At 43.4% G+C, this 25,954-nt stretch overlaps 3 protein-coding genes across 3 annotated transcripts; 1 reads left to right on the forward strand and 2 right to left on the reverse strand.

Annotated features, from left to right (window-relative positions):
• Positions 1-16,361: 16,361 nt before the first annotated feature.
• Positions 16,362-17,369, forward strand: Z520_01982 (uncharacterized protein; the record flags this gene model as incomplete). Its single annotated transcript, XM_016772496.1, has 1 exon — positions 16,362-17,369. The coding sequence occupies one exon, from the start codon at positions 16,362-16,364 to the stop codon at positions 17,367-17,369; it is 1,008 nt and encodes a 335-aa protein (XP_016635966.1).
• Positions 17,370-18,153: 784 nt separating this feature from the next.
• Positions 18,154-19,408, reverse strand: Z520_01983 (uncharacterized protein; the record flags this gene model as incomplete). Its single annotated transcript, XM_016772497.1, has 3 exons — positions 18,154-18,753; positions 18,860-19,134; positions 19,177-19,408. The coding sequence occupies 3 exons, from the start codon at positions 19,406-19,408 to the stop codon at positions 18,154-18,156; spliced, it is 1,107 nt and encodes a 368-aa protein (XP_016635967.1).
• Positions 19,409-20,243: 835 nt separating this feature from the next.
• On the reverse strand, positions 20,244-25,425 carry Z520_01984 (uncharacterized protein; the record flags this gene model as incomplete). Its single annotated transcript, XM_016772498.1, has 11 exons — positions 20,244-20,426; positions 20,508-20,812; positions 20,889-21,292; positions 21,340-21,450; positions 21,506-22,323; positions 22,382-23,094; positions 23,180-23,640; positions 23,703-24,014; positions 24,081-24,360; positions 24,412-24,507; positions 24,567-25,425. 11 exons carry the CDS (start codon positions 25,423-25,425, stop codon positions 20,244-20,246), a joined length of 4,542 nt encoding a protein of 1,513 aa, XP_016635968.1.
• Between the last annotated feature and the right edge of the window lie 529 nt (positions 25,426-25,954).

Below are 25,954 nucleotides of genomic sequence, written 5' to 3' on the forward strand. Positions count from 1 at the left end.
CTTCCTAAACCTCGCTTACGCCCTGGAACGCGTTTAGACCCTGATAACCTCGAGTTCTAAGCTCGCTAGACGCGTAAGAAGGGGAAGACCCTAAAGAGAAGGAAGTAAAGAGAGAGGAATAAGCTTGGTTAGTTGGAATATACTCCGCTAGCGCCGCCGGTGTGGGCGAAGCGGACGGTCTTTAGTAAGATACGGTCGGCCTCCTAGGCGAGAGCTCTCGAGGTAACGCGAAACGGGATGTCGATACGTTCCGTGAAGACTGACCGCGGGGCGTAGTATTTAACGATCACTGTATTTCTCGGGCTACTGCGTATTCACACGAGACACCCTCGACGCTATACTATAGTACGTAGAGCGTAATAGCGTAGCTACTGTATTGGGGAGAGGCGTGATCGGAACTGGGGTTTCGCCAAGGCTAGGTCTTGGGCTGTACATGTGTACAGGATAGGTTCAGGCGCTGTGATTGGCTGGCGCGCGCTGGGCTAGAATACTTCTTCTTCTTGTCAGTGCTAGTAAGACAGTTAACTTAGAAAGCAATCAATCACTCAATCAATCAGTTGTAGAGATACCTACTTATTCGGCTGTGTTATTGTTATTATTAGTGGTGGTTATGTAGTATATATATAGCTCCCCCTACCCACGTACGAGTTAGCTCCCTATGGCCTTAAAGCCTCTCCCTAGTTCATTAGTGCCTCTAATAAGATAAACAATAGGATACCGCTCGTGATAAAGGGAGTGTCTCTCTACGGAGTGGTAGGGGTGAGTATAAAACGAACGGAATAACTGTAACGACCGCTACGAAATAACGAATAACGACTAAGGCCTACGATTAGACGATAATACGGAGAAACTGACTATATATGTAGGACCGCTATATAAAGTACGCCCTTTAGAATACTAGTAGGGTAAGTTAGTCCCTCTATATAGGGCGGGTTACGCTAGCTATATACGGAGACCGCTACTTAAGTATATCCTTCGGAGCTACTAGCTATATAAGTTAGTTACCACTATATAGGGTAGATACCGACAACGGACGATAATTAAATAAGAAGAAGAAGAAGAAGACCTCTTAATAGGAGGAGGATATATTTAACCCTAATAATTCCTTAGTTAAAGGAGAGCTTAGGAATGGACTCGAAAGTAATAACCTATTTAAGGAATAGCTAGTTTATAAGCCTAACTAGAGATTACTAGAATAGGTAGAGACTATAACGCTACTAGTCGGGAAGTGAACCTAGGAGGATAGCTAGAATTACTAGTAGAGACCTATAAGATAGGAAATCTTTCCTTTCTTTAATTCTTAACGAAAGAGTACGACGAGGGAAGAGTGCGAGACTACGAGAAGAGCTCGTAGAAATACCTAAAAACGAAAAATATTATTTAAAAATAATAAGAAAATAAAAACTTTTAAAATAGAACGCCCGAGTCTATAGCGATATTATCCGTAAGTAATTCTAATAGTAGATTAAAGCTAGAGACTCTCGCTATATCTATAGTAAGTTCTTAAGACTTACTAATATCTAATATACTTACGTCGATAGTCTAGACCGTTCCTATTATAATATCGATAAGAGAGATATCCTAGAGCTCTAATAGAAGCGATAACCTTCCGTTCTTCAATAGGAAGAACGTAACGTCCTTCTTCGAGGAGTTTAAAGAGCTATATAAGTATAATAAAGTAGTATTAGGAAAAGAATGTATTCGTAAATCTATTTATTTTATATTAAAGATAGAGAAAGAGCGTTATAAGAAGCTCGCGAAGTTCGATAATATAGATTAGGAGAAGTTTAAGGAAAAGATCTTAAATAAATATAAAGCTTAAGACGAAATATAATAAATACTAAGTATTTATTATCTTATCGCTCTCGTAAAATATAAACGCTAAAAATCTAGAAATCTCGATCTATATCTCCGTTAGTTTCGTAGAGTAGTTATATACTTAATAAAGATCGGAACTAAGACTAACTATTTATATACTCGCCTTTTCTTAGCTAGCTTACTATATACGTACGCGGATAAGATTCGAAAGAAATAGAACCTAAATAATAGTAGACTAGAGAATTCGGACTTTAAGAAGTACTAGAAGTAGACGAAAGATCTTTAGGAAGTAGATAACGAAATCGCGAAGTTTATATAAGGAATCTATAACGAGAAATATTAAGAGTTAGCGTATAAGAAGGAAGTCTTACTCTCTACCGCTCGAGAAGAGGAATCTTCGGAGTTAGAATATCGTATAAAGTCTATCTAGACTAGGTAGAAGGATAGTAAGTATCTATCTATAAGTCGAACTTAAATACTAGGGATAAAAGAGATAGATTTAGACGAGTTAATAGAGAAAATAGAGACGCTTATACTCTTACTATAATCTAGAGAGAATATTACTCTAGAATTTATAAGTAAGATCGTTAAAGTATTAGGAACTTATCCTCTTAAGGCGATTTAGTCTTCGCGAAGCTCGACTTTATAAGCTCTAATAGAGCGAAATATTAGGTTCAATAATAGACCTTAATACCGGAATAGACCGTCCGGACGCCGTAGCTCGAACTCGAGTAATTCCGGAGGACTTTATTTCCTCTATAGCTAGCTAGACTATATAATAAGAGAAGATCCCTAGTAGATATACTAGAAAGCGGTTAGAGCTCTATATCTTAATCTAGTATATAAGATCGCTCTTAGAAGATTCTAAGGACCTACTTATCTCGTCGAAGGTCTCGATATCCCTATAAAGGATATAAAGGTAGAGAAACTAGAATAGGTCGTAAAGTAGATTAACGAGTATTCTAGAGTCGCTTTAGGATAGTTATATAATACGCGCGAGGCGGATCTAAAGTCTCTATCTATAAGGATTAATTTTATCTATATCGCTAGCTTAAGACCTAATTATACTAGCTTAGAAGACTCTAAGGACAATTCCCGCGTTAAAAGTACCGTCGGGATAAAAGGGATTTATATTAATTAGCCTTAGGATAATATCTATATCGATATATTAGGAAAGCGACTAGCTCCGTAGTAAGGAGGGTATACTTAAGTTAAATACTCTTAGATAGGCGCGTATAAACTAATTATAGATAAATAACGACGATATATAACGCGAAGGGTAAGGCTAGGCGTTAAAATTATATATAACGGGATTATAGATAATTCGCTAGTAGTTGAGAATCCGACTAATTAAAGACCGCTAATTAGTCTATACAATATATAGAATAACTAGTTATATAATCCTATATTATAAGATATAGTAATAGCTAATCTTAGTAACCCTATATAACTAAGGCGAGTACTCTCGCGCCTTAGAACTAGTAGGAAACCTTAGTATAGACTTTCTAGACCCGAATAGTTACGGAAGACTCTATTAAAAGACCTAAATAGTACCGGGAAGATTATAAATTATTTATTAAATTAGAAAGTATCGATACGAATAGACGACCTCTTAATAACTAAAGAAATCCGTAACGAATAGTTTTTATATAAGTACTAGTATTATAACGAGAATAGATAGAAGTCGATATATTAAGTCTATACCTCGCGAAGTAGTATAACTTAAGTAGCCTAAGTCGAGGACGATACTAGGATCGGCGTCGGAGCGGTATAGATAGACTCCCCTAAGGAGAATCTAGTATACTCGAGACTATATTATAGTGGATATCCTTACCTTCCTATAGAAATAAGGAAATAGTTCGAGAACGCTCTTCTCGATACTAGAGCTAAGATTAACCTAATATCGCTAGATTTAGTCGAAGAAATAGAATTATCGAAGTATATACGGAAAGCTAGATTTATTTATAACGCCGTAGAATTTAATAGCGACCGTAAGAAATTCGTGGGAATAATCGAAGATATTATAATTAAGATTATAAATATTTATATCCTAATAAATATCTATATAATTAATATATTAGATTCTATATATTAATTTATCTTAGGAAGACCTTTCTAGAAAGTCGTAAAAGAGTTAGTATAGAAGAAGGATAATAAGACCTATATTATAGGATTTACGGATATATATAACTATAAATAACTAGAAATACTCGCCTATATTATCTTAAATATCGACGAGGACCGGAATATATTTATTATATTTAAGTATATATATATAGTCTCTTTAAAAGGTTAGGCGAGTATAAAGTATAGAAGAGGCCCGTACTCGTATCTATAAGGACTCGAAGAAAACTAAAGACGCTAGCTCTCGATTTCAAAGTAGATTTGAAGAATAAGCTACTCTCTACGACCGACCTCTTTAAAATAAGCGACGATAATCTATAGGAATTATAGTTCGTAGCTAGAGTCTTTAACGTAGAAGACGACGAGTAGTTAACGAGGTTATTAAGGTTAGTAAACGAAGAAATATTAAGATAAGATCTAGAAAACGAATAACGATACGAACGCTATAGATCTAAACGACCTCTCGAAGCTAGAGTTAATACGCTTTATAAAAGAAAGGTAGATAAAATTAAATCTATAGATATTAATTAATAAGATAGATCTACGCTAGAAAGTTCTTAGAGCTAGAGAACGAAGGCGATTATAAAGGAACGAGCGAAAGTAGAAAGATAACTATATCTATTCTTCGGATAGATAGATCCTTATCTCGCGAAGTTTTCACGAGAAGAACGATTAATATAAGAGCGCCTCGAAAAACTAGTAATTAGTCTTAATTTAACGCTCGAGAAGAAAGAGATATTAGTAGAAATTCTATATAATCGAGAGAGTACTCTAGCTTAGGAAATAAAGAAGCTCGAAAGAGTCGATTATAAGGTCGCGTCTCTATAAGTTATTCGGACGATACTTTATAAGCTATAGTAAGTAAAAAGCTTTCTAGTTCCTAAGATACTTAAGTTAGTAATAATAAAACTAGTAAAGGATAAGATTAAATAGAATCTCTTTAAGTTTAGCTATAGATTATATAGAAATCCGTTCTTCCTCGTTAAAAAGAAGAAATCCGGAGAGTATTATCTAGTGATCGCGATATAGAATATTAACTAAGTTACGGTACGAGACGTAAATCTATTATCGTTATTAGACGACTTTATAGAGGAATTTTTAGGAATATAGATAACTTCGTTACTAGATTAGCTTTCCGAGTACGACTAGATTAAGCTTACTAAAGAAAGTCGCGATCTTATAGGTATTTATACTCTAATCGGGCTAGTTCGATACGTAACTCTATCTTAGAGAGCGACGAATTTAATAGCTTAATTCGTAAGAATTATAAATAGGATTTTATATAAATAAATTCTAAAACGCGCGCGACCTTTCCTCGATAATATTATAGTAAAAGGGCTAAAAATCGACTATAATTAGAAAGAAATAGTACCCGGAATACGTCGCTTTATATTAGAATATCTAAAAAATCTTAACGAAGTCTTACTCGATCTTAAACGAGCGAATATTACTATTATAGACTAAAAGTTATAGTTCTATATAAATAGTATTAAAGTCGTTAAATATATCTATAATCGAGATAGGCGATATTCTTAGGAATTAAAGATCGAGAAGATTAGACTCTAGTCAATTCCGGAAAATTAATCAAAGTTAAGAGAATTTCTAGATATTTATATATATTATCGCGTATAGATTACGTATTTTATTATAATCGCCGGCCTATTATATAAATTACTTAAGAAAAATACGCCTTAGTTATAGACCGAAAAGTATTAGAAAAGTATAGAAGTCCTAAAGAAAGTATTAATATCTCTCTCTATATTAATAAATATTAACTACCGTAAAGGCGCTAGACTTATTATCCTCGCGATAAATATAAGTAATACTAGCTAGGGAGCTATAATTATATAGATTAATATCCTAACTAGCTAATGTTAAGTCGCTAGATATAAAAGCGAACTCTAGATAAAGACGGAACTTAAATACGATATCTTAAAGCGGAAGACTTAAGGATTACTTAAGATCCTTAAGAAGTTTAAAAGATAGCTATATACGGTATATTTTATTATCGAAACTAATATAATAACCTTAATCGCTTAGCTTAATTATTAATTAATAGACTTACCGAGTACTATTATAAATTAATAGCTTATCTAAATCCGAAAGTTCGATTTCGAAGTCTATTATATTTCTAGTAAGAAGAACGTCGTCGTCGATACTCTCTCCCGAAGACTAGCGACTAAGGAAGATCTCGAGAAGACTAAACGCGAAGAGAATATTAATAATTAGATCGAAGCTAGAATATTCGTTATCTAGGGAAATATTCAGCTAATAAAGTAGACTATAATCTAGCGCGATATTACTATAATATAGCTAGTAGTAGTTCGCCTATAAGATCGATCTATATACTTAGAAGAACTACGAGTAGTATAACTATTCGAAGATAAGTATTCGGAGTTATTAATATAGCTCGTAAAGTATCTATAAGACTAATAGCGCCCTTAGAGTATAAATAATAAGGATTTTAAGAAGTTATAGAAAGAGTCTACTAACTTTTTTGTTCGTAGAGAATATCTTTTCAAAAAGTCTATAGCGAATTAACTAAGTTAAAGAGTAATCGATAAAGGCCTAGAGAAGAAGCGGATTCTCGAGACTATATATAATAATACTGGATATTTCGGCCGTAAAGTAACGTATTAAAGAGTATTAGACTATTATTTCTAGAAAGGATAGTACTAGGATATCTAGAAATTTATTAAGATATATCCTAAATACTAATTCCGCGAGAGCCGAAGATTATATAATAAGATATTCTCGACGGCCGTTAATAAGCGCTAGGAGTAGATTAATATAGATTATATATCGATATCGATATCTTATAGAAAACGATATCTCGTCGAAGCTTAGAGTAACTTTAATAACTAGATAGAATCTCGAGATATTATCTCTATAGATAGTATTACTATAGCTAAGTTCCTCTATAAAGAGATCATTTACCGATACGGACTTTTTAGAAGACTAGTATATAATAGAGGTCCGGAGAATAAGAGCTAGATTAAAGCTCTTATAGAAAGATATAAGATAAAGCGTATAATTACTTCCGTATATTATCCGTAAACTAATAGATAGATCGAAGTTAGATATAAAGAAGTTATAAATATACTTTTAAAAATATATAAAACGAATAGAGATAGTATATAGATAATATATTTATACGCGGTTCTCTAGATAGATAGGATAACTATTAAGTCCGATATAGGAATAATACCTTATAAGATTGAATTTTTAGACTATCCGATATTACTAATCGAACTAGAAATTATAACTTAGAACGTTATAAATTAGGATAAGGTAGTTAATATAGCTAACTTAGTCGCGATAAGAGTAAGAGTACTCGAAAGACGAGATAGCGACTTTAAGAAAGTCTAAGCGTATCTTAACCGAATATAAGAGTTAGGAAAGGAGTAATTCAATAAGAGATATAGCTTATATCTTAAGCTATTCGAGGAAGAAATACTAATACTTAGTTACGATACTATAGGATTAATAGATATATTAATAGAAAAGAAATTAGCCTTTCGGTAATTTAGACTATTTAAAATTATCGAAGTTAATAAAGAAAAAGAAATATATACGTTAGTAGAGCTCGACGAGGTCTAACTTCGAGATATTTATATTATATATCGTTTAAAAAGGTTTTATTCTAGACTATCTAACTTTCTTAAAAGTATAGTATTAACGGGCGAAGAGTCCTAGGAATACTAGCTAGCTAGTCCCGAGCTCGCTAGACCGGTATAGGAAGATAAACTAGAATCTTCCTCTAATAAACTTCCGCGTCGAAGTCGTCGACTACGGAGAAGAATAATAACGCTATCGCTATAGACTCGTAATAGAATACCTTTAATAGTCGTTAAGATTCCGGCGATAGATAACGAAATCCGATAGCGATATAAAAGATTAAAGGTATTAGAGGAATCCGTAGAGAACTTATAATAAGGATACTCTTACTAACCTCTATGCTTAGCTATTACGAAGCGGTAGGGGAGATAAGGGATTATAAGTACTTAGAATATCTTTTCTTTATTTTTCATTTTATACGCTGTTAAATTTATTTTCCTTTTCTTTATTAATATTTCTCTTTCCTATTATTATTACGCTAAATAGAGAGAATTTAGTATAATCTAGGAGACTATAATACTTCGGAACTACTAGACGGTTAGCTTCGTAACTTAGCTAATAAAGATAAGAAGAGAAGGAAGAAGTATCGTAGTTTATAAGGAGGACGTATTAAAGTAATAGTAAAGAAGAGATTAGAAAAGAGTTAGAGATAAAAAGCTAGAGAAAAATTAAGATTCGCGCTAGTTTAACTAGAGTAGTTCCTAATTAGCTAGCTTAGCCTATATATATATATAGTCTAACACCGGATACTCTAATTAGCTAAAATTCTCCGCGATAAAATAGACCGTCTACGATATATATATTTACGGTATATAGCGCGGCCGGGTCTTAGATAGTCTAAAGAGAAATAATAATAACTAGAAAAGCGGGAAAAGTATAGGAAAGGTAATAGTTTAACTATAGGAGAAGTAAAAGACCGCCGAAGTATCGATATATATTACGGGCCGAGAATATTAATTATTAAGATAGTATAGTATATTAGATATAGTTACTTGACTAAAATCTAGTCTTCTAACTAAAAGAAAGATAATAATTAAGATATCTAGTTAGAGCCGAAAGATAAAGAACTAAGATAGCTATTAGAAGAGGACTACTAAAGAGACGCTAGTATATATATACGCTTAATTAGGAGAATATAAATATCTCGTTTTACTCCTCAACTAATCCTCTCTCTCTCTTATAACTTAATAATTTATTTCTCTCTTTCTATATTTATATAAGACCTTCTAGATCTCTTTTATCTTAATCGAAAAGCCTTTTTCTACCTATTTAGCTACGATAAGCTTAACTTCTTCTTCTCTAACTTCTTCGCCTTTACGACTTTAGAATTACTATTTCTACCGCCTTCTCGTTTCGTTCTCTTCTTCCTATTATATATCCGTAATTATACTTAGTCTTTTAGAGATTATCGATACTCTTTTATTACGATACCTAATAATTAACGTACGCTCGCTCCGAGACCGCCTATAGTTTATCTATATCCTTCTTCGTTAACTTCTACGATACGATTCACTAAATACGTAGCTTCTAATATAGATACTCTCGATAATATACCTATCCTCCTTATTAAACCCTCTTAAGGAGTATATAAAGTCTCTTTTATAGATACTATCGTAGAAACTAACTAGGATAATTCGTTACGTATTTAAGAATTCTTTACTTAAGTTAAATTAAAGTACGACTAGGTAGATAATTAGCGCGACTACCTTACCTAATAAGTCTATAACTTAATAAAGTATATTCCAAAAGCGATAGAGGAATTCTTTAAGTACTCTATCCTTATATAAGGAAGAAGGAACTTTAAAGATAAACGTAATCGCCGAGTAGAGTTACGTAATAAGCTCCTATCTAAGTTCGCTAGGGTCGCTAATATAAAAAGGTTTAGAGAAAGATATAATATAGTATAAGTCTTAGTCTCTCGAGAATACTAGATAAAGCTTCTAGAGTAGATATCCGTAGAATTCTTCGATAAATTAATTATTCCCTATAGTAGCGACGCTATAAGCCTTCTAGACGCCTATTAACGGTTAAGAGTATATCCTTATTAGTTCACTACTACGCCTCTTAAGATTCTATAAATCGCTTTACATAAAATAATCTACCGTCTCGTAAGAATTCGTATAGCTTAACGCTATCGCGCGGAACTCTATCTTATTAAGGGCGATCTTAAATATCTAATAGATAGTACGGCGTCGATTAAGAAGAAAGATTAAGTAAAAGAATAAGAACTTAATACCTAGGACGAGACGATCGCGAGATACGACTTTAAGGAATTATATAGTCTCTTCTAGACGAGTCCGCTACCTATAAACTACGAGAATCTAATCGTCACTAAAGATAGATCTAAGCCCGTTATACCACTCTCCGCGTTCTTAAAGATTCCGGCTCCTTAACCTCCTCTATAGATACCGGATATCCTATATTAAATACGTTCGTAGACTAGTTATCTTCCTCCGCCTTAGTAGAACCTCGCTAGTCTAGCTAGACCTTCCACTCCTATATACACTCGCTAGTCGACGCGTAATACTAACCGACCTCGAGTTCCTAAGCTCACCTCGACTTCTAGTTCTTCTAGTCTAGTTCTCGTACCCGTTCTATTATAGTCTTAGTAAGGTACGTTCCCTATCAGGCCCGCTTCGATAGGCGTTAATCGAGGAGTTATTATCTAACTTAGAAAACCTAAAGAGCTTCGCCTATCTATTAGTAATACTATATAGGTCGAGCAGATAAAAAATAAACCTATCGATCTCTCTATTTTTACGAAATATCCGCGACTAAAGACGACTACTCTAGGGCCTAAGACTCCTCTATTACTCGTAAAGAAATTGAAGGTTTTAGAGCTCTTTTACGGTATCGAAGTCGGCTAGATATATACTAATTAGGGTATACGAATCGTAAGTCCTTTAGGCGCCGCTCCTTCTCTACGATCTCTTAGATGTAATATACCTAAAAGTCTATAGAACTTAATCCTAAATCCGGATACTTTAGTCTAATTTATATAGAATATAATCTAGAAGTATATTAAATAGACTAACTATAGATAGGATAGTCTTTTAGTCTAGAAAGAGGATATTATACGGTATTATAAATACGGAGTTAAAAAGATAGTCGACGCCTTAACGCTCCTTACTAGGTATATACTAGGACGCTTCCTAGCCGTATATCTCTATATAGTCGAGAAGGGGATTTCCTTATACCTTTAGGGCCTAGAACGAATCGTCGCGCCGTATAAAGACCTAATAAAAAACGTTTAGTATCTAATCGAGTAGTAGGAAAAGAAATTCGGTAAGGTAGTCTATTCGATTCTCCCTAGCTACCCTAATTATCGAGGCCTTAATATTTCTAGCGATAACCTTCGAATAGCTTTATTAGGACCTTAATATAACGGATAGCTTAATAGAAGTATTATTAACGCTAGGATCGCGGCTAGACTATCTCGCGAGACTTATATCGAATATAAGTTTATCTCAAGTAGGAACTTTATCTTTTAGATTCGCTTATATCTAAAGGCTTAGTAAATAGTCCCTTTCGCGAAGTGAGAGGATCCCGATAATTATACGAGGCGAATTATTATCTTTAATAACGACTTTTAGGGGAACGGGCGATATTAGTTAATCTTCATAGTCGACGCTACTACCTAGTCCTTCTCGATTATTAATTCGATATAGAGACTATCCGAGAACGCTATATAAGCGAAAGGCTTTCTCGAGGCGTAGCTTAAAGAGCGTATCTTTAATATCCCTCCTCGAGAACTTATTTTAAAATCTAATATCTAATAAGATAAGATTAGTTATAGTCTTTAGGTTATTAAGAATATACTAACTATTATCCGCGCGGACACCTACGAATAACGACGGCTTTAATAGGCGCTCAGTACCGTCTAAGTCGGTATTGAGGATCGTCTCGAGATCGTTCTTCGGGTTTACTAAATAGTTATAAGGAAGCCGAGGATAAGCGGCGAGAGAAGGGTCGTGAATCTAATAGATAAGGTAGGGCTCGACGCGAGATAAGTGAAGAATTTCACGGAGCGCCTAGGGGATATCAAGAAGAACTAGATATAGGGGGGTAGCCTTAAGCGAGGACGTTAAGGAAGCGAGCGATAATAGGAGGGATATATTGGGGAGAGGCGTGATCGGAACTGGGGTTTCGCCAAGGCTAGGTCTTAGGCTATATATATGTACAGGATAGGTTCAGGCGCTGTGATTGGCTAGCGCGCGCTAGGCTGGAATACTTCTTCTTCTTGTCAGTGCTAGTAAGACAGTTAACTTAGAAAGCAATCAATCACTTAATCAATCAGTTGTAGAGATACCTACTTGTTCGGCTGTGTTGTTGTTGTTGTTGGTGGTGGTTGTGTGGTGTGTATACAGCTCCCCCTGCCCACGTACGAGTTGGCTCCCCATGGCCTTGAAGCCTCTCCCCAGTTCACTACCCTACTTGAATCTACTCGAGGCTAGACTAGGGGTACTTACGAGAAGACGGCGAGTAGACGCGGTAGATAGTAAGGAAACGGGAGGTTCTACGGCCTCGTACGATACGGATAAAACAGTATAGGAAATATAGGAAGAGAAAGAGAGATCGCTAAGTGGCTCGAGAGGATAGTACGCGCGTGTCGGTACGGTAAGAGACAGCAGTTTAGGCGCCCTTCTCGCACAAGGGGCTACGTAGAAAGCGCTAAAAGTGGTGTCGTCCTAGGGTTTTATCCTATCTCACTCGCACTGGGACCTAGAAAGCGCTAGAAGCGTGGTGGTGTCGCTCGCCTGGACGGGCTAATGAGCCTGCTTAAGGAGTAAACTGTGAGATACCTGGGCGTTGGAAGGGTCCGCTCCGCCCTTCCGCGTGGAAGCAAAGAATGCTGAAAACTAGTGGGTGGGTCGCTAGGGACCGCGTCGACACCCTATGTATAGTAACTATTCTGTAGTAGATAGGCGCGAATACATGTATTTCACGGGCCAATCGACATTCCGAACTTTTGCGAGACCCTTCGCAACTGTTAGTAACCGCCGGAAACACCGGGTAGGAGAAAACACACCAAGAGGACAATGCAGGCACGGCTGGAGTTGCGCTGGTAAGAGTTCTTGCGAGGCATGGTACGAAAGATGGTAAAGAAGAAGAAAGAGAAGATGCGAAGGAAAACGACTGAGACCTACTTATTGGCAAACGACACTAGTAAATGCTAATGGCACCCGCCAGCGACAACCAACACTAGCCTTGGCAGCAGGAACAATCTGAGGCTCCCGCAATGCACATTCACTTACCTCTCAATATCACCTCATATGGCAGACGAACCCAGAAGATATAAGTCGTAACTACTCGCAACCAGGAGACAAGATTTACAACCTGAGAGAGAAGTGAAACTAAGATGAACCCACTCTAAGGGACCCAGCAAAGGGAGACCCGACCTATACGGTACGCAACCACGCGTCCCCGATCGCAACCCCAGGAACGAAGGCACCCACCTGGGAGGTGTTGGACACGACACTGGCCACACAGGGCACGCTGGAGAATATCACAGCCGAGGCGACACGAAGCGGAACCAATCGCAACCAAGAAGAAACGGAAAGGGTTGAGAATGAAGGCCCCCTATAGGACAATGGGGGCATTACCAAGGGTCATAGGGAAGGTGACCAGAATGTGATTCTGAGGTGCCCGTAACGGCACGCAACGACCCGGTATAAAGCGAACCCTAGGAGGAGAGTGAAAAGGTAATAGGTTTTCTACCCCAGAGGGTTTTCTATCACAAACCAGAACAAGGAAGCTGACACGAGCCACATGAGAGGAGCGCGCAACTCGCATAGGAAAAGCAGACTCCTATTCAGCCCCAGGCTCAAGGGGAAGGGCTGAGTGGAAAGGCCACTCGGGATCGCCCTGAGCTCATACGGTCCGCATGAGAAAAGCATGCTTCTCGGGTGCGAGAAGCATCCTTTCTTCATACTATGAGTCTTGTCACTACTGGAGGTAAAGGATACTTATTACTACGGAATTCATCTATCGCTGAGTACTGCCTATCTTCAATAAGGCATCCTTGATACGTACGTTACTTCGCACGCAGCCTCGCGAGGCTGCGTACACAAGGTTTTTACGCGTAGAACTCAGGGGGTTTCGCGTACTAGACTTTCGAAGCTTCTAGTTTTACTAATTAAGCTTCGTTCGTAACGAAATTTAGATAGATCGATTTGCCTCGAGGAGAGCTTTCGATTGGCGCTAAATTCACAGTAAACGAAGAGCAATTGAAAAAGTTGTATGATGGTAAGGAAGAAAGAAATAAACTGAAGGGGAAATCGCAGAAAAAGACTAAAAGACGCTAAAATAAGCTTATTATGTAAGAAATAATTGGCTGCATTTTAGGAACACAAGGGATAGTGAGCCGTACAAGCGCGAGCGCGATTCGAGGACGAACCGCCTTAAGAGGGGGGATAATTGTCAGGACCCTCCTGACAAAAACTTCCTTATCTATTATAGCACCAGAGTTATCGCCGAATTGCGCGATACTCACGTCTTTTTGACCTAATACGCCAGGGTCGCATGGTGCTCGCCTGATACAGCAGCCATCATTCTAGGTGCCTTGTCTCCCGTTTGGGGCGGCGCTGGAATTCTGACAAGTAGAAGCAGAGATTAAAGAACGTCAAGGCTTAGCATATGTTCTAAGGTTTGGGGGCTCTAGGATGCGAGTGGCAGCAAGCACCTACAGACTTACAGGATCTGTGACACCGGCAGCGGCGAATACCAACGGACACTCAATATTGGCAGGGTACTCTACAACATATCATTCGACATCACAGGCTGGTGTCTTTACGCTGATATCGGTATCGTCGCCGTTGATACGTCATTAGCTTTTAGCATAACGCTAGGCCAAAGAGCCCGCGATACGAAGGCGTGGACCTGGGTCCAGATGGAGAGTGGATTACATGCAATTCAGAGAACGTTATATGGCTACCATCCGAGTACCGGCCATCGTGTTCAGCCGTGTCGGGGAGGACATGGGCATCGGCGTAGGATCTGGAAAGGTGTTGATGTGCAACTGTTAGTGCACCAGCTGTGAACATTGTTAGAAGCATCTGTGTGAAGTGTTTAAAATTCGTGCCGCTCTTAGAATGCTTTCTTGAATACGATACAGGAACGTATCACCACTATCATATAGCACTGAGCAGCGACTCCCCAGCAGTTGCGGTTACTCGGACGTACTAATAGTCCAAATAAGATCCTGCGGCAGCTTTGCCTACAACCACACTTGGTCTTTCCCTATGCCAGACTGACTTCCATCTTATACGGTCTCTACATGGACCGGAATCGTACCTTCAGAAAAGACAAAGGAATCATTCATTTCTTGGAAGAATGGGTGCCCTGACACTTTTCGCGATTCGTTCAACGCTACCTAGTCCGTGTTAAGAATTGGGACCCCCTGCGATTGAAATCTCCCGCACCACCAACTGGAGAGGGGTTGTCTTTGTATGGACATCGGAAATGACATGATCCTCGTCCCCTCGACGCCAGAGACGATATCACTCATGATTTGATGTCAGATCCCGAGCTATTTAGCTAGTCAGCGATGTGAGTCTAACGAAGTCTGGCAAGATCTTACCTGAGCCTGCAAGGCAAAGCTCACGGGCCAGCTCGATACCATGGGCGAGCTTCAGCTCTCTCCAGATCTGCGAGACTGTCAAACTTTGCTCCCATGCTAACCACCAGGTGAACATACGAGTACCAGATGTGTAGGCAAGGCGCAAGTTTTGCCAAATGGTGATGAGACCAAGGACGGTACCGACGACGCCAAACACGACGGTCCAGATGAGTTCCGCCGTCATATTGTCGATTGTGTTGTCGAATGCCGTCAAAGAGTTAGTTGGTATTGCGTGTCGTGGTTCCTGAAGTTTCTGCTCAAACAGTCAGAGGCACGGAGAGAGAGATATATACGTCGACTTTCCAGGCTTTGGCGCCAGCGTAGCGCTATGTTTGACAATGCGTCGAAGCCATTTCCTATCATTGCGGACAAAACCCTGGCGGAAAAATGAATCTCTTGTTTCTGGCAACCCTCAGATCAGACAGCCGCGTGAGATTTGGGAGCGCCAGGGCGAGGAACGAGAAGTATGCAGGGATATCATGTGTTATTGTCGCATTCGCCTTAGCTCGATAGCCATGGGCAAATCGGCTAACGGGTCGTCGAGTCCGGATCCACTGCGCCAGGGCATCTGTTGACTGATGATTGATGCCGTTGGCTCGTAAACTGCACCGGAACAGTCGTATGCGAGATATGACGCTCATTCAGCAGAGGCGGTTGTCTACTCAGACTTCTCACCTCTCAATCCACCAGATCTACGCTCAACCTTGTCGGTCAGATTAGTCGAGACTGGTTGATCATCTTATCGACCTATCCTCCCCGGTACACGATCTTCGCATTTATTGTCACCAGAACTTGCACCTTTTAATCGCGTTACCTCCGCAAGCATTTTCAACTTGTTATTCACAACGAGCCACATCTCAAGCGCCGCAACATGAGAAGACATCGATGCGATGTGTGTGGGCAGGGCTTGACCAGGTCAACGAAGCTCACCGAACACATGAGAAGACATACCAGGGAGAAGCCTTTCAAATGCAACTTCTCTACGTGCGGGAAAGCATTTGCAAGGCACGACGACTTGGCCAAACACAAAAAAACTCACGGGCAATCTCACAAGTTTTCGTGCCCTGGCTGCGATTACAAAACTCATAGGAGTAAAGACCTACAAAGACATCTGAGATCTCAAAAGGCAGAAAATTGCAGGCAGGCGGAAGCGGAGCAGGAACAACTTCAAGAGGATACTGTGATGAACGATGTGGCTCCTGCGACTGGAAATGAGGCGGTAACCCAGGAGCTCGGTCCTCGACCGTGGGTTGGAGTTCTTGCTCGAGAGGGCTTGCACACCATCCAGGACCCTGAAGGGATACCAACAGATCAAGACATCGAAGCGAAGTCTCGGCTCGACGTACTGCGAGAGCTATTGCGTTCTGGGCGGGATATGCATCTGTGTGGACGATTCTCGCAAGTTGATGCCGACCCAATCCTGTTCTCCGAGGAGATGGTACAAAACTACCGTCTAGAAAGACCAATCAATCCTCCTCTATATATGGAAGAACTTCCTCAGGCACCATTGAAAGAAGGACCGAACACTACTCATGTCGGGCTGACATCCGCCGAGCCGGATGCTGATCTCTTTGACTTGCGTGACGAGATATGTTTTCCAGCGGCGGCGGCAGCCGAAATCCTGACCAGCTTGAAGGATGACGAATCCAGCGAGGACCTCACGCAATTCAATGACACCTGGTCACAAAACCTCCCTGTCATGGACACCTTCCACCAAGAACATGGTCTCACTTGGTTGCCCATGCCCGATAATATACGACAACAATACCCTGTGCTACAGACATTTGAATGGTTGGCGGTGGCGCCGAACGTCCCCTTTGTGTCCGACTGCAACTGGTCGTTGGTGACAAGTCGGGGCAAAACCCTTGCCGTCGCGAACAACTGTGATTGTGGCGATCCTAGTCGTGCAGAGACTAACAGTGCCTTGGGTTCTTGCTGCTTTTGCTCCTTCTTTGAAGGCAGAATGCGGCGCCATGCCTCATCGTCATGCGACAAATCTGCATCGTTCAGGAAAAGCGTGTACGCACTGTTACCAAGAAAGGAGGCCATTTCGAAAGCGGCCGAACAGGGCCGGCCCGACGGGCAAGTCAGACGGCACCACTCATCACCTAGGCACCTCTGGGAACCTACCAAGGCTTCTACTAGCCTTGAATACGAAGTCTCCATGCTCACGCTGAGCCAGCAGAAGTAATCCGGATGATCACCCTGCACCACATTATCATTGAACTCTCGCTTGCAGTCTTGAGACGGCGAGCTGTTCAAGTCAGATCGCCACTTATCCTTGAATCTACTTGGTTTATGCGGGGGGTGTTTTACGCAGGATTTCTCCCTAATCATCTATATCGACTATCGGGGCCTTGGCCGTTTCCCATCGGTCCTCTCGCCGAAGTTCTCATCCTGGGCGAGTCCACGACACAACTCGTGCCGATCGGCTAGTGGGTACTGACCCCACACGCGCTTGTTACGGACATATCCCTTGGCACGAACGAGTTGAAAACGGCGTGTATCAGGATGTCTTCCAAGAATTGAACGACGTTGAGCAGATATGTGACAATATGCGAAAAAGGGTTTGTAGAGCTGGAAAGCTGGAAGTTTGATTTTGCATCTGGCGAACGCGGCCAATTTTTCCAACGGGATTTTGGTTTCAACTTGCAAAGTATTCCGAGTAAAATATGTATTTCGGCTTGAACGCATAAGAATTTGCATCATTTCATTATCATGAATAATCATGTTTTTCCTCCTTCGTACTCGCGTTCGCTCTGGCTCGCGAGGCAGACATGAGATAGGAAATGTTCATTAATTTTTCGTCGTGGTATTCAAAGCAGACATAACGATTGCCTGAGTCTTTCCAACTTCCCGAAGGCCTTTGGGCATGAGGCTCTGCGATAATCAAAATTCGAACATCGGAACGCGCAAATCGGGTGATGAAATGCTCGCTCGGCGACTTCGCCCACAAATGCTTAGTTCAATTCAATTCAATTCGCTCGACTCGACCTACTCAGCCCAAATCCCTCCACCGCCAGACGACTCGCGGTGCAGGGGATTTGGTCTTGACACGGACTCATTCGCGGTGCTGGCCGGAGTTTCCTGCTTCGGAAACGGTGATGTCGTGGGCGCTGTGAATGCAGATGACGGAGGTAGTGCAGGGAAATCGGCGTCGGCAGACACGTCGGGTTGATGTTGGGCGTGCGAAGTCCAACCGTCGCTGCCACCGCCGTAACCATGTTGTCCGCGGAATCCACCGCGCCCGCCTCTACCTCCTCCGCGACCACCTCGTCCTCGACCACCTCGACGACTCCCTCGTGCCACTCGTACTTCCTAAGATCGTCCTCTTCGGCAGAAAAAGGTCGTGGATCGAAATTCCTGCGTCCACCTCCCCTCCCATCGATGACCTGATCGTCCTTGTCCCGATCCCACTCTCTCCCTTCCCTACCGCCCAATTTTCTAGGCCGGTCGCGTCCCCGCTCTCCTTCTAGAGCACGGCGGTCTTTCCGTTCAATTTCCCGCTTCTCCTTGGCTATGCGTTCGCGTTCTTCGAAGCTCGCCGCGTCAGCTTGGGCGCGCGTGTGCGGCGGCTAGGTTTTGTGAGCGTTCTTTCGCAGCGGCGAGTTTTGCTGTGAGTTCTTCATCAGTGAGTTTGGTGCGCGCGACCCCGCCAGTGAGGGTTCAGTCGCCGCGTACGGCGGGGGTTTTGAGTGTGGATGCAGGATTCGAGGGACCTGTTAGGGCATTTAACGGTGCAGTGTTGGCAGATGTGGTATCTCCAGCAGAAGCTTCCGCTGGTTGATCTGTGATAGTTGTGTCCGACTGTGTCGTGGAAAGCTGAGCTGCTTCTTCAGTCAACGGTTTTGAAGCATTGTTCGTACGCTGGGCCGGCTTCGCAGACTCAGCAGGTTTTGTAGCCCATTTTGAATCCTCCAATCCAGTGGATGGCTTTTTCGGACCTCCACCACGTCCTGTTGCAGATCCTCCTCTTCCTCTTTGTTTCTATCTGGAACCCGGAAATGGAGCGTCGGATGGTGTCGACTGAGGTGGTGCTGCTGCGGAGACAGCCTCCGACTGAGGTGGTGCTGCTGCGGAGACAGCCTCGACAGGAGGAGGGACTGGCGTGGGCTCTAGTGAGACTTGCGCAAGCTCGGTGGTAATTTTACCATGAGGAGGATCCTCAATAGGAATGATTTCGTCGTCAAAGAGATCGTCGCCGCCGCGGGATTGCGAAAAGTCTCCCATAGCAGCAAGGCAGTACGTGGATGTCTTGAGAGCAGCGTTCGACTCCAGAGAGGGTAAATAAATATATATTTTCTTAGATATTTGAATGTAGAGAAAGATGTGAGTGTCTAAAGCTCGTGGCGTGTTGATGTAGTATTTCAGTTCCTGAGACTCGAGCATCTGCAAACTTTTGGAACTTTTGTTTTACTCCGCGTTTGGCGGCGTTGGAGAAACTCCGGCAGATCAAATGGACACAAACTCTCCTGCAACATCCAGAACATCGCACTTGAAGTGCACTTTCACTTTTTCATTTCGCCCTCACCTTCAACTGATTCTTTTCAATTCTACATCAACAGCACATTGAACCTGCAACTTCAGGCTTCTCCAAGTCAGCTTAACCTCCTATCTTCACTGTTTTTACGTTCACGCAAGCTCTATGCCTCCTCACTGTTACTTGTTGGCCTCGCGAATGGCCTCCCAGTCAGCGGTGAAATGGGCCTCCCAGTCGGCTTGTCGCTCGCGCAGCCCTCGGCCGTGCTCCCTCACTGCTCCCCCGGCGCTCCCCGAACTCTGCCGTGGCTCCCTCGATGCTCTTCCGTGCTCGGCCAGCTGCCCCCGATGCTCCGTCACGTGCGCGATTAAAGTGGCCTCGCTCCCTTTCCTAAACGAAAATAGTAATGGACGAAGCACAGTTCGGGGCATATATAATATGTATATATATACATATATTTAACTTAGAGATCAGCCACATATATCATCCAAACCCTTACTAAGGTCATACATCCTACATCCCTAACTTTCCCATTCATCGGAGGTAATAGTGACCAGCACGACATGCTCGACATGCTCGACATGCTTAGAACGCCCGGTGCCGCTCCGCCTCTTTCCCTGGTGGCGTCGGCTCAGCATGACGGGCAAACAGTCTCCTCAAGCCCTTGTTGACGACCATGTCCATGGCGCGCGCGGGGCCTTTGGCGAGGCTCGAGATGCTGATCCGTCTGACGCGGAAGAGGTAGTAGAGGAAAATGCAGGCGAAGATCTGTCCATTCCCCACAGAAAGTGTCAGCAACGGCGGTTCGGGAAGAGGGTGGAAATGTTTCTGGTTTAAATGGGAACTCACGTTGAAGAATATATATGCAAACCCCAATCCAAAATTCCTCCATCGGTCGCTGGGGTAGATCTTGCTGGCGGCCAGGAACTGGTCCGCCGACGTGAGCGGGCAGTACTGGCACTGGCTGGTCGCGTGCGGGTTGTATAATTGGCCGGGAGCACCGTGGTCAAAGTACGCGGCCAGATACTGCGCACAGGTTTGGCCGGAGGGCGGGTCGAATGTGGCCAGTTCGTTCTGTGCACAGTGGACGAGGCGACCGTGGAGACCGGTACCGGCCCAGCCCGAGATGAGGTAGGTCATGGGTGACACTCGATCTGGAAAGGAAATCAATTGTTAGACTCAAAGATGGGGGGCAAGTAGGCGGACAAGGAGAGGGGGGTCAAAACATACACATGAAGATCCAAAATCCGGGCAAAGCAGAGGGGCTCTGCAAGACACCGTTGAACGTGAGCATCATACTAAACAACAGCGTCGCAATATTCCCCGCCGTCTCCGCGTCAGGCATTGCCGCAATGATCATGTGTGAAAAGGTGCTGGTGAAGACCATGAACTGGATCACGAAAAGCAGCATCAACCCCCTCGTTTCGTTATCTTGGTTCTTGCCGAAGATGGCAAAGTACCACGAAATCCACATGAGGATGGCCAGAACGATCTGGTAAGGAATTTCGACGACGATGTTGGCTACGAGAAATGCGATCCACGAATATGCCTTGGATGGACGCTCTCGGACTTCGTAGAGGGATCGTTGAATGACGAACCGAGGCATGATTTGTTGGACCAGGGATGAAAAGATCCTGTAGATGTCAGTAGAGTACGTGTCATGGCGCAAGGTTCAACTGACGTGACAAGCATAAAAATACCGAATATAGTGTTCTGCAGACCGGTCGAGGTGGTGTTCTGTTTATAGAATGAGAAGCCGATGAATAATGCGGACATGATCCCCAAGAGAAATCTGTAGAACGTCAGACTCGGTGGATCCGGCAAAGCGATGTAGGACCATTACTTACTTGCCACTGATATAAGATGGCGTTCTCCAATATTGTTGAAACACTCGGTGAGTGACATGGTAGATCTGAGCAGTGAGCGGCATGGCAAATTCGGACGTTGAGGATGCGTCTCCTGCCGGCTCTGATTGCTTAGCCTGTTGAATTCGATCCAGTTCTGCCTGCACCTCTTTAGCTTCGGGCGTCGTCTTCCACACCTCGCTCCAGTCACGGTCAGCCTTCTTCCCGCAGATGTCGAGCATATATTCGGCAGGGTTGGCATCATCGTCGCACTTGGGGGCACCGTTCTTTTCAAAGTAATCCAACAGAGTCCTGGAGTTCTTGCCGATATCGCCGAAGTAAATTGTCTTGCCCCCTTTCATCAGGAAAAGCAGTCGGTCAAACTCTTGGAAAAGGATAGCCGAAGGCTGATGGATAGTACAAAGAATCGCTTGCCCTGAATCTGCGAGCTTGCGAAGGAAGGCAACAATCGACCAAGAACTCTGGGAATCCAAGCCTGAGGTGGGTTCGTCGAGGAAAATGAGGAGTGCTGGCTTCGCTGCCAGTTCGACGCCGATCGTGAGGAGTTTACGTTGCTCAACATTGAGGCCTTCTCCTGGATTTCCAACGATAGCCTCTGCAAAATCTTCCATGTTGAGCATCTTGATGACTTCTTCAACAAAGTTATCCTTCTCCTTCTTTGTGACTGATTTTGGTTGCCGAAGGTAAGCTGAAAATCGAAGCGCTTCTCGAACGGTGGTGGTTTCCAGGTGAAGGTCTTGTTGCTGCACATAGCCTGTCTTCCGTTGAAAAGAGCGATCGAGGGGCTTGCCGTTTACGAGCTGGCAACAGAATTAATGTCAAAGAGCTGATCTAAAGCCAGCTGAGTTGAAGACTTACCATATCGCCCGTCAAAACACCTATGCTGATACGCTGTGCTAAGGCATCCAGCAAGGTGGTCTTGCCAGCTCCTGATGTCCCCATAAGGGCGGTCAAGGTACCAGGCTTAACCCATCCCGAGACGCCATCGAGTAGTCTTCGAGGCTCACCCTTGATTTTGATGTCAAGAGTCACATTACGCCAAGTGAAGATATCCTTTTGCGCAGGTAGAGCCTTCACTTCCTCGCTTTGCTTCTCATCGACTGGATTGACCGATGCCAAGCCCTTTTCGTCGGCTTGTACGCGCTCCTCATCATTCTTGACGCCTTGTAGGTATGACGGGACATGCCCTCTTCTGAAGACCAGAAACTCCGCGGTCGAGGTTGTGTCGGAGTTGATTTCAGTAGCGATGAAATAAATTGCGAAGAAGAATATCATGAAGGCGAATAGAAAGCCGAGATTGCGCCATATGTGGCTATAAGAGTATCCATAGGACGAGTGCACCCATGAATCTCCGGAAACGGTGGTTTGACCGGCCACAGAGCCGGCGACGGCGCATTGGAAATGGTCGCCAGTGCCGTAGGGTGGAACTAAGCTGGTAGGGGCACAGGGGAAGCGGCGGCCATGGACTTCATTGACAAGGAGCGATTCGAAAGCGTAGGCGATTGGGTTGATCCAGGAAGTCCATTTGAACCAGGGATGCATGAAAGACCTTTGCAGGGTGAAGCCCGTGTCTGGTATGACGTTAGCTTGGGAGGGTTGTATGGAAGACTAACGATTGAAGGACATCCCCAGCACAACAGGTTCAAGAGCACTTACATATAACAATCCAAAGGACCATCACACCAGCAATGGCCAAAGCGGCTGAAATGGTTTTCGTGACTGCTGCCGTCGTTCGGAAGATCGCTGACATGGTCAACATGGCCACAAAGTTGAAGAGGAAGAAGATGAAGAAATTTGACGCCCTGTATCTCAACCCAGCCAGGAAATACAGAATGATGTTGAATACAGTAGTTGTGCAGAATTTTATGGGCAAATCCGCCACAATACCTGCAACAGCCTCAGTGAAGGGATGGTAGAAGGCATACGATTTGTGTTTGGCGACAATCGGTCTTTGGCTGTATAAGGTGTTGATCTCGACGATCGATTGCAGAGCACTGAGCAAGACGGCGAAGAAGAGGACAGAGCCTTTGGCGAAGAAGCTGCCGGTAGAGAGTGGAGTGCCAAAAAAGATGGACCCTATGATTAGAGCTTGTGCGATTTGGCTGAAGATGACCGCGCTGAACCGGGCGTTAGCTTGGCTGCGAAGTCGTGAGATAACGAGTGCGTGAGCGTGACTTACATGGATGCTGCTTTGTCGTTCCAGAGTCGCTGGTATGCTCGAGTAACGCAAAGGCGAATTTGCATAGGAATGCTTATCACATATGGTGATTTTGGGCGCACATGGGCGGCTTGCTGCTGTTGGTGGGATTCTCTGAATGCCTGGAGAGCTTCTTCTCCGTCGGCCTCGACTTCTTCCGCATGTTTGGCTTCCTCTTGCGATGCCTTGTATTGAGGGCTTTCCAGCCAATAGTTCTCAAATTCCGCAGCCGTACGGGGCACCTTGTTCTCAAACCCTCCTCTGGGTTGCCTCTCTCGGGGATTGGTAACGGACCTAGAATGATGCCCTCAGTAAGTTCATCTCTTGCAGCAGTTTATTGAAGTTGGTTACAGAACGTACGTCAAGAAGTCGCCTGTGGTTTGTCTAGGAGGACAATACCAGCCCATGTCTTCGAAATATGCCCGAGCCTCATCGCAAGGTCCAAAGTAAATCTGTCTGCCTTCGTAGAGCACGATTGCCTTGTCGCACAAGTCGTAGATGGCCTGTGAAGCCTGGTAGATTGCGATGAGGGAAGTGAGGCCTGCGAAGTCTGCGGCGATTCTGAGCGAGCGAACGAATTCAAGAGCAGTTTGCGAGTCAAGGCCACGAGTGGAGTTGTCCCATGCTGCAATGGGCGAACCTGCAAGAGATACTGAGCATGTGCGTATGGAGAAGTTCGAATCCCTCTCACCTGCCAGAGCCATCTCGGCGATGCTAACACGTTTTCGCTCTCCACCGCTAACGCCACGGACGAAGTCGTCTCCAACTTTGGTGTTACGAGTGTGTGCTAATGTGAGGTCAGTTCGGATTCCCAAGTGAGCCTCTTACACGATCTTAGCAACTTACACAAACCGAAGATGTTCATCATAACAGATGCCATGTATTTGGCCCATTCATCTCGAGGAACATCAAGAATTCTGTTGGATGGAGTACGGCAGGCGGCGGCAAAGTTGAGAGTCTCCCCCACCGTCAAGTGAGGGAAATGCTTTTCATTCTCTTGATTGTATATTGCCTCGCCTCTGAACTCTTTCACGAACAGCTCCTGTGGTATCCCACTGTAGGTGATTTTGGAGTCCTTGGAGATCTGCAGACCCTGGAGCTCTCCGCAGATGGTCTTGAGGAATGTAGAACAGCCACTGCCAGGTCGACCAAGGACAATGAGCAACTCGCCGCTGTTGACGTGTCCATTGAAATTGCGTAGTATTTGTTTCTCGACAGGATGCTGGAAAAGCTCGCGAATGCGGAAAGGTTGCATAAAGATGGATCCGACATTTTGCTGGAGTACAAGAGCAGAACCCTTCCCTGAAACACCGAGATTCCTGAAAGTGAAGCCAGATCTTCGCAATTTGATGTTTTGCTGTTCGAGAAGTTGGAGAAACTTGCGGATCCATAGGAAGAAATTGAATGCGGGATTGTTGGGATCGAATTCAGGCGACTCAATGCCCATGCCCGCTACAGTGTCCTGTCTCTGTAGGCCATCGCTGGTAATCGTGCGAGTTCGAGCTCCGGACAGAATGGATGCAATCCTCGCAAGCTCATCGCGTTGTGTTTGTTCTTCATCGTCGAAGCGGTAGTCGTCCGTGTCTCTGGTTTTTCGGGTTCGGATTGGCTCGAATGCTGGCCCTTCAGAGCTACTTGTCGATACCTCGCGCTCCAGAGAGTCGTGGGTTAGGCGAGGGTGGATCGCTTCATCTCCTTCACCCATAGTGTCGATATCGATGGAGCCCTCACACTAGAATGTAGAGAGAGCGTGGAAAGAAGAGATTGCAAAGTAGAGTTCGAAACTGAGCTCTCAAAAAGCTCGAAGACACTCGCTTTTGGACTGTCTCGTCCTGAGAGCTGCGAACCAAAAGCGTGAGCAGTCGGAGAAAGACTATATAGGTTGCGGCAGAGACATTTCATGAGCGTTGTCGATGCTAGAGCAGGTGTCAATGAGATCAGAGTAATACGAGTCGAAGGAGGTAGTCGCCCGGACCAGATGCGACGGACTATACCCGCTTAGCTCCTGTTCCCACCAAACACGAGTAGATGTCGAAGCCGAATAACAGGGTGCCCCATTGGAGGAGAGTATGTAGTATTTCTCGGCTGCTGGAACGATGGAATCCTTGCATAAGCCCCTCGGCCGTCATGGACTCATGGGCCACACCAAACAGCCCGGCAAGGCTCAAGATTTCGCCCAGGCCAAGGGTCTACGCAAGCCCCGCCACGGCTTGGAAGATCCCGCTCGAAGATCC

This window comes from Fonsecaea multimorphosa, assembly GCF_000836435.1.
Source record: "Fonsecaea multimorphosa CBS 102226 unplaced genomic scaffold supercont1.3, whole genome shotgun sequence".
NCBI lineage: Eukaryota > Fungi > Ascomycota > Eurotiomycetes > Chaetothyriales > Herpotrichiellaceae > Fonsecaea > Fonsecaea multimorphosa.